This window comes from Taurulus bubalis (genome assembly GCF_910589615.1).
Source record: "Taurulus bubalis genome assembly, chromosome: 19".
In the NCBI taxonomy this organism is placed as follows: domain Eukaryota; kingdom Metazoa; phylum Chordata; class Actinopteri; order Perciformes; family Cottidae; genus Taurulus; species Taurulus bubalis.
In genome coordinates, this window is record NC_136607.1 from 16338512 (window position 1) to 16346541 (window position 8030).

The following is an 8030-nucleotide window of genomic DNA, read 5'->3' on the forward strand; positions in this document are numbered from 1 at the left end:
TGGTTATTTTAAACCTCACTAAGGTTAACTTGGTTCCTTTAAAAAAAATGCATATTTGTAGTATATTGTTGAGATTACCTTCGTTCTTGTCCACGGGCCGGGCCAGTCTAGTAAGCCTGTACTTGATGAGCAGCCTGTAATGGCACTTATTTTCCACTCGGATCCATTCTGTTGCAGTGAGGCGTCCCGCAGGACAAAGCATGCCAGCCGAGGGCACAGCCGGTGTCCACTTTCAATCCACCTCCTCTTAAAGTTGCATTATTCAGTGCCACCTATCCGGTTTAATCTTCAAATTGTGTTTCCCTTGGGAAAAGAGACAACGAAGACTATTACTGAGACAAGTGAAGCATGTGTATGGATATGGATATGGATATGTGAGAGGGGCCTGTAGACCCACACTCACATTTTCCTTTCTGCTACATCACTGTATCGTTGCCAAATCTGTTTGGCTCTCTTCTTGGAGGATGTGTAAATGGATGACATTTTGGTTTCCCAACGCCAACTTTAGAAGGTTTGGTTGTAAAACCCTGTCGATCACAAAAAATATGGAATATATGTTTTAATTTTTAATCTATTTATCCGTTCTTCCTGTCCATGTTTAGGCCAGCGACACCTTTCTGATTGGACAGGAAGGGATGTCGCTCTTGTAGGAGGAGCTCTAGAGGACGGCGTGTCTGGTCACAGGGTCGCTGCCAGCAGACTGCAGGGCCTGCAGCGGGAGAACAGGCGACTACAGGATCAGCTGAAGGGCAGCGAGGATCTCAACGCCAGTCTGCGAAGTGAACTGGACCTGCATCGCTCTATTATGGCCCAGACCAGCTCCCACCATCAGGAACAGGATCCCGCCCACGACCAGGACGGGTCAGGGCCTCGGACTCTGTCTCCTAAACGAGACGGAGACATTGGCTCGCAGAAGAATGCTGCCGAACCGCCTCGCTCTATGAACTCAGGTAAACATGGGGCATAGTCGGTTAGACTTTCCATTTTATAACACACACTGCACAACAATAGTGAAGGTCAAATTCAGACCGCAAAGTGCTCTTCATGCAGCTTTTGTTATTCAAAGATACATTTTGGTTTGTCCTTTAAATGTTTATGGTGTTAAAACATTTTGTTTTGCTTAAATTCAAATTTGTAGAATTATGTAATAACGGTGCATGATTTTACATTGAATGTTCAGTTTACTTGTATTAAGCATTCAGCACGTAAAAGCTGTTGAATTATGTATTTAATGGCTCTAGATGAGCTTCTCAAATTCTGGTGTCAGGTTTTTATTGACTTGGATTGGGAGACTACACATTTTCACCAGAAAGTCTGTCTTACAAACTTGAGGTGTTGCATTATGGAAAATGTAGGTCATTTTTTTTTCCACCTCTTCTGAGGACTAAAAGTCAGGATATTTTGACAATTCCTTTTGTAATCTGTCTCTTGTAAATGCAGTTTATGGAAGTGTTGTACTAAATCCTCTTTAAGTACCCCCTTTAATTTCACTTTGTGCACGTGTGTCTGTCAGACTTGCTGGCAGAACATCTGCAGGAGATCCGTGTGCTGCGACAGCGCCTGGAAGAGAGCATCCAAACCAACGACCGACTCAGGGAGCAGCTGGAGAAGAGGCTAGCAGAGGTGGAGAAAGATCCAGGTACACGCCGGAAACCATCTCTGTCTTTAAATGTGATGTTTAGGGTGTGAGTGTATGGCAATAATTTGGTTGTAAAATTCTGTAGAAAAAAATGGAAAACACTCTCCTTTATTCAAAGCACTCATTTTCTGACTGATGAGCGTGTATGTGTCCATGTTCAGCAGCCACCAACATCTTCATCCATGGTAACGAGGAGCAGGGTCAGCTGGCCAATGAGGTGCGATTCCTCTGGGGACAAAACCAAATCCTGAAGGACCAGCTCAGCCTGGTGTCGAAAGGTAAGAAACAGTCAGTAGACCAATAAATAGAGAGCCAATCATTTTCCATATACCCATTTGCCAGTTTGCCTTGGCTGGTGCTGTTTTGCACTTCCATCTTTACTCACTTTAACTTTTCACCAACTTTTAAATATTTTTATTTTCCCTAGACAAGCAGAAGGAGCGCGAGAAGCTGCGGGAGTCTCTGGCCAGGCGGACGGCCAAACTGGAGCAGAGCAAGAGAGAGTGTGAGGCGCTAATGCAAGAAAACAACCAACTGCAGGAGAGGCTGGAGCACAGCAGCCAAGAAAACTCCCAGCTGCAGGAGTCTGTGCACAGGTACACACACACGCACACACACGCACGCACACACACACACACACACACTTCTAAATGTCTCCTTGCAGTACACACGTACTATCATTCCTAATCTTCTTCATGCAACCGGAAACTACACAAGGCCACTAATTACCATTCTAAAGAGACATTATTCCATACTATTTGTACAACTCGGAAACATGTTAGTTCATCATTTGTAGGCTTATCCTTGAACACATGAATGCATACATACCATAATAATGGTATGTGACCTCTTGCCCTGGGTCTTACTGACACAGATGAGTGAGGCTGACACCCAAAACCTGCAGTCTATCTGCTGTCAGGTCTCTTCTCCTCTCCCTTTCCTTATCTCTGACTCTTTAGTGTGTGTGTGTGTGTGTGTGTGTGTGTGTGTGTGTGTGTGTGTGTGTGTGTGTGTGTGTGTGTGTGTGTGGTTTAGTCGTGTGCACTATATTCACAAGGCTCATTGTTTAGTTTTTTTTAGGGATTTTACGACTACTGAAATATATTTTGTTGTTTAAGGACACATTGATTTTAGGATGATTTTTCTCACCTATTTGTCACTCAGTTGCCTGTTTATGAAGTGAAACTGACTAACATTAGAACAAATAAAGTTGTCCAGTAATAAATACCACCATCATGAGGATTTGAATGCTCAATTTTTGTTGAAGCTGTTTCAGAGAGATGTTGATTTGACTTAATTGTTACTATTAAAGGAGCCCGGTCCCTTACCTGGGCTACTGAGGGGCTTTTCCCTCTAGATAGATCTGGCTGACTCGCTCCTGCTGTGCCTCGATCACTTTGCGTTCCTTTGACTTGATTCAGTAATCCACAGACACGTTGTAATGAATCAGTCGTGTTTATTCTCTTATGCCGTGGATGAACACTTATATGGCCCCTGGATGCCGACTAATGACGCTCTGTTGCTCGAAGCCCAACAGAACCGTAGAAGCGGTCGAAACCCTTTTCCCTTTCTGGGGTCCAACACCTGCCGTCAATCATGTTCTAATTGCTTATATAGATAATCCCAGGAACACAGCACAGCGCCACCCAGTGTACATATTTAGGAACAACGTTTGATCCCATTTGGCTCCTACAGTTACTTTTGAGGTTTTGACTTTTTGCAATAATATAAATGGACTGAAATTGAAAAGATTGAAGACAAATTAATTGGGGCAAAATAATAATGGTTGCACTTAAAACAGTTTGAGTTGCATTTTAGTTTAGAAACAGGCAGAAAGCATGGCGAGTGAGAGCGGTACGACGTGTGTTGCATATCTCATGGTACATTTTATTTACAATAAAAAGTAAACTGAAGGAGCTCTACATTGCATAGATGGGAGTCGATCATCCTCTCTATTCCCTCTTCCTAGACGAATATACATCTTAATTGATTTCGATGTGTGTGTGTGTGCTTACAGGTTGCAGTGTGAGGTGAAGCTACAGATGCAGCAGCTGTCTGACTCCCAGCATCTTCTGCAGTCAGTGCGGGTGGAGCTGCAAGTTTATGAAAAGATCAAGACTGAAGCTCACAAACAAAACGGTACTGCAAGTTTTTTCTTTTTCAAATAAAAAATGTAGAGATGTGTTGATAATAATGAACAAAACTGGCCTGATAATAATTGAACAAATCAAGATGACTACATTATTTCTGAGAGTCTGCAGAAAGATAGACTATTATGATAGATAGACGTCTGTTTCCTGTTGGTTTTCTCTAATGAGAGACTAATGAGTTTCCCTCTCCTTCATTCCTCCTCTTAGCAGAATCCAGCGAGGCGCCCCAGGAGGTCTTCTCCGTCCCGTCCTCCGGCACAGTGGACCTGAGTGAGCTGCTGCTGGAGATCAGACACCTGAGGCTGCAGCTGGAGAGAAGCATCCAGACCAACACGGCGCTGCGACAGCGACTGGAGGAGCAGCTGCTCAGAGGACCCAACCGCTCTGAAACCATCAATATCAACTACCTGCTGTCCTCTCCAGGTAAACACGAGGCCCATTCTCACATGCTAATTACCTGTGACGGGCAGATGGAGGCATGTAAACACACACGAGAAGCATGACACATCAGTTTGGTTTTACATCCGTCTTAGATGAAGGAGGCCGGTCACCGGGTCGCGAAGGCTGCGATCTTCTCCGTCACTCATTTCAGAGTCACAACGAACACACCAGTGTCCTCCCTGGTAGGAAAACCTCATCAGAATTGGCATCATGTGAAATCACATCAATAAATACAAGCCCCGATTGGCGTGGTTGAATGACTGGATTTCAAAACGTCTTTTCAGATGAGAAATGCCGCGCTCACTCGGAGGTGGACGGCGGCTCATTCAGCAGCAGCTCTGGTGAAAGCGTCAACAGCGTTCCCTCTCGCCTGGTGCCGGGACACCGGATGTGGGCCAATCGCAACGGGCGGCATATTTTGGGTCTGATTGAGGACTACAACGCCCTGCGCAAGCAGATCTCAGAGGGACGTAAAGTGTCGCGCTGCATGGACAAACAACTGCAGGAGAGTCTGCACACGCTCAAACAGCAGACCTCCGACAACAAGGTACAGATCACAATTAAGACAAATGAAATCAAAAGATTTTACTCAGGTTTTAATACTGGTTGTTTAAGAAATATACTTGTATTCCACAGCTTGTGCAAATGATGCATAACAAGTCATTATTGTTAATGCGTCCATCTTCGTAGGTGATAGAACAGCAGCATCTGAAGAGTTTGTCAGGCAGCATGAGCACCATGCGGCACGTTTTAGAGGAGGCTGGTCGGATGCTCAAACTGGTGTGGAGAGTCTCGTTGCCAGCTGGTCACACGGCAGGGGACGGAGGCAACAACCAGCAGGTGCACAGATACACATGCACTGGATCTACCTAATCCAGTTAAATATCTACGGGACCCAAGTCTTATATCTTTTTAAATCCCCCCCCCCCAAATCAGGATGAGCTGCTGAAAAATGAGATCGCCAGACTAAAGAGCCGGCTGTCGCAGCAGGAGAGGATGCTGAGTGGAGCCGTTAAACGCCTCCGGACGACCAACCAGCTCAAGGAGGGGATGGAAAAAGTCATCATTGATCAGTGTAAGATTATCTTGTTCTACGTGGACGGTTACTGGACTGTAATCTGGTGAAGATACCTCTTGACAAGGAGGCACCTTTATGAACTACTTCAATCAATTTCAAATAACTGCAAAACTTCAAATTTGCTTTTTATATATATAATTGTAAATGTAATATGAAACGTGAAAATGTTGTCTTGAGAGTTTCCCCCCCAATTTCTGTCACTTAATAGACTTAATAATGCATCTACAGATTAATCTATAATCACCAGTTTTAGTGTGTAAAAAATCTGTGATTTGTGACTATTTAATGTGAATCATTTTTCCCCAATCTAGTGTATCAAACCCACGGAGTGTTGAAGAAAGCCAGAGGGAATTTAGAGGTGAGTTTTCTCAAAAAAAATGAATAAAGAAAACATGCCCGTTATTAAATGCAGAACTAAAGTTCTTGTCCGTCGTGGTAAATTCTCCCTCTGTGAATCACTCTTCTTTTCCTTCTCTTCCTCCGTGTGACATTATGATAGACAAATTACTGCACTCTCTTTGGCCTGAAAGGCCCGTCTGGAGGCCCAGACGCAGGTCAGTGTGGTTGAGGTGCTTTTGAGCTTTGAGAGTGATCTGGTGCATGAGACCCTGTGATTTGGTTTGATCTCTTGCATGAAGTAAACCCCCAAACATGAATGTATCATGAGATACTCAGATTTTCCAGGTTTTATTGGGTTGACTAGTTATGTAATAAATCCTATTATTGTGAGGTTTATCAGAAAGAGTAATATCCTGTTCCCTATAGCAGTGATTCCCAAAGTGGGTCCGTGGCACTCAGAGCTCAGAGGGGGCTACGAAAAAAAAAAATATATATAAATTATAAAATGGTGCTGTGTCATTAAAAAGTATGAGGGGAGATGGGGACCATTTGCGCCAATTAATTGAAATAATACAAATAGTTCAACAGCATCTGAGCGTATAAATGGTAGTAAGCATATTATGCTTAATCGCTGTAATCATAAGAGGATCTTTGGAAAATGCACTCTCGACTAGTTTGAGAATCCCTGCCTTACAACACACACACACACACACAAGCGCACACACACACACACACCCTTTAATTTAATTTAACCCTCTTTGTTAGGCTACCATATACTGATTGTTTGTGTTGTCTTTGTATACGCATGCTGAGACACAATTAATAGGAATTGCAGGTCAAGAATTTCAGTATTTGAACAATAAACTTTGAACTTTGATAAAAGGTAATATATGAAACTTGAAATTTGAGGTGATGTCATGTAACGGTTGCCCTTTTCAGATGACGTCAAATCCAGCAAGATTCCTACACAATGAGAAAGAAACCAACTTTATTAACCAATGTCTTTGGACAAATATAGATATTGAAAACAAGCTACCAAATGTAATACTTCAAAAAATGGTGTTTAATACTTAAATAGTGTGAAGAATTAAGTATCAAATTTGAATACCGTGCTAATAAACTGGGAACGTGTCAGATTGTGTTCAAGTGACCGGGGAAAAGATGTTTCTACTTGGAGGCATATTTAAAGGGATAGTTCAGTTTAATACAAAACTACAACGAGGAGACTGTTGGTGAGCTTTGGACAGAGGCAGGTGTTCCCTTGTTTTCAGTGTTTTATGCTAAGCTAACTGTCTCTTGGCTCCAGCTTAATATTAAAACAGACATGAGACATCAACCCTCTCATTGAACTCTCAGTAAGAAAGCAATTCCAAAATGTCGAACTACTCCTTTAAAACAAGAGGTCAGATGCATGTGCCTGCCGGCAGTTGTAAAATATCAGTATTCTTCATATTTCTTTTATGCTTTTAGCGCCAACATTTTCTCCCCTGCATGTGTAAAATGTAAAGTGATTGTTATCGGCTGCCTGTTTTCTATCTGCTGTTACAGTGCTGGTGTTTTCTGTTTCAGGAGGTCCCCGTCAATGGCCAGTAGGGGACGCCGCGGAGCCTCAGCCGGAGCAGATCCGCGTCCGCGTCACTCGAAGAGCTGCAGGCAGACGCTCTGAATCCTCAGAGGATCCCAAAAGCGATGCCTCTTTACACTGCAGCTACTAAGTCTGTGGTGTCAACGCTCCACGCTGCTTTTGGATAATGTAGCTAATATTCGTCGGGCCTTAACCCGCCTCTCTGTCCTGCTGTAAAACCGTCACCTTACTTCTCCATATCGAAGCCTTTTTGTACTACTGCACCGGACCTGCATATAGTTGGATTTATTTTAGGTACTGAAGTTGTAAAAGTTCCTTTCTTTTAAAAGAAAATGCCTTTTGTAAATAGTAATAACTGCAATTTCAATATTTTCCTTTTATTGTTTTTATATTATGCATCTAAGAACATGAAAGTGTATTTTATTACAGACATTGTTTTTACCTTTTTTGTTTTCATCGGTCAGTTTATGTATTCAATGGTTCTGGACTTCCGTGTGTTCAGTGAATTATGTGCGAATGCAGTAAAGAAAAGAATTTAATGATGAAACCCAACTGTGGTACAAGTACTTTTATTAGCATATACATTGTTTTTAAGTACAAATCTAAATGTGTACATGGATCAGCACAGATAAGAAAATACTAAAGTTCTGATGGAGTGAAAAATGATAAAAATGATAATGGAGCTTTACGGACAAGATTGTTTGCTACATTTGGTCGTTAAACAAGATTATATTTGAAAGCTCTAATCTTTTAAGTAAAACTTCAAACACCACTTATTATCAAAGTGACTCACCTGAA

At 42.5% G+C, this 8030-nt stretch overlaps 1 protein-coding gene across 1 annotated transcript in view; it reads left to right on the forward strand.

The window, feature by feature from the left end:
- The window catches only part of cdk5rap2 (CDK5 regulatory subunit associated protein 2), a gene marked incomplete at its 5' end in the record, with an annotated part of 32351 nt that extends 24576 nt beyond the window's left edge, over positions 1 to 7775 (forward strand). Inside the window, 13 exons of the mRNA XM_079235519.1 lie at positions 603 to 950; positions 1514 to 1639; positions 1804 to 1917; positions 2067 to 2235; positions 3657 to 3778; positions 4000 to 4212; positions 4323 to 4412; positions 4515 to 4777; positions 4921 to 5070; positions 5167 to 5305; positions 5620 to 5666; positions 5808 to 5862; positions 7217 to 7775. Of these exons, the coding sequence (XP_079091645.1) occupies positions 603 to 950; positions 1514 to 1639; positions 1804 to 1917; positions 2067 to 2235; positions 3657 to 3778; positions 4000 to 4212; positions 4323 to 4412; positions 4515 to 4777; positions 4921 to 5070; positions 5167 to 5305; positions 5620 to 5666; positions 5808 to 5862; positions 7217 to 7362 (1982 nt within the window). The 3' untranslated portion in view covers positions 7363 to 7775. The remainder of the gene's footprint in view (positions 1 to 602; positions 951 to 1513; positions 1640 to 1803; positions 1918 to 2066; positions 2236 to 3656; positions 3779 to 3999; positions 4213 to 4322; positions 4413 to 4514; positions 4778 to 4920; positions 5071 to 5166; positions 5306 to 5619; positions 5667 to 5807; positions 5863 to 7216) is intronic.
- Between the last annotated feature and the right edge of the window lie 255 nt (positions 7776 to 8030).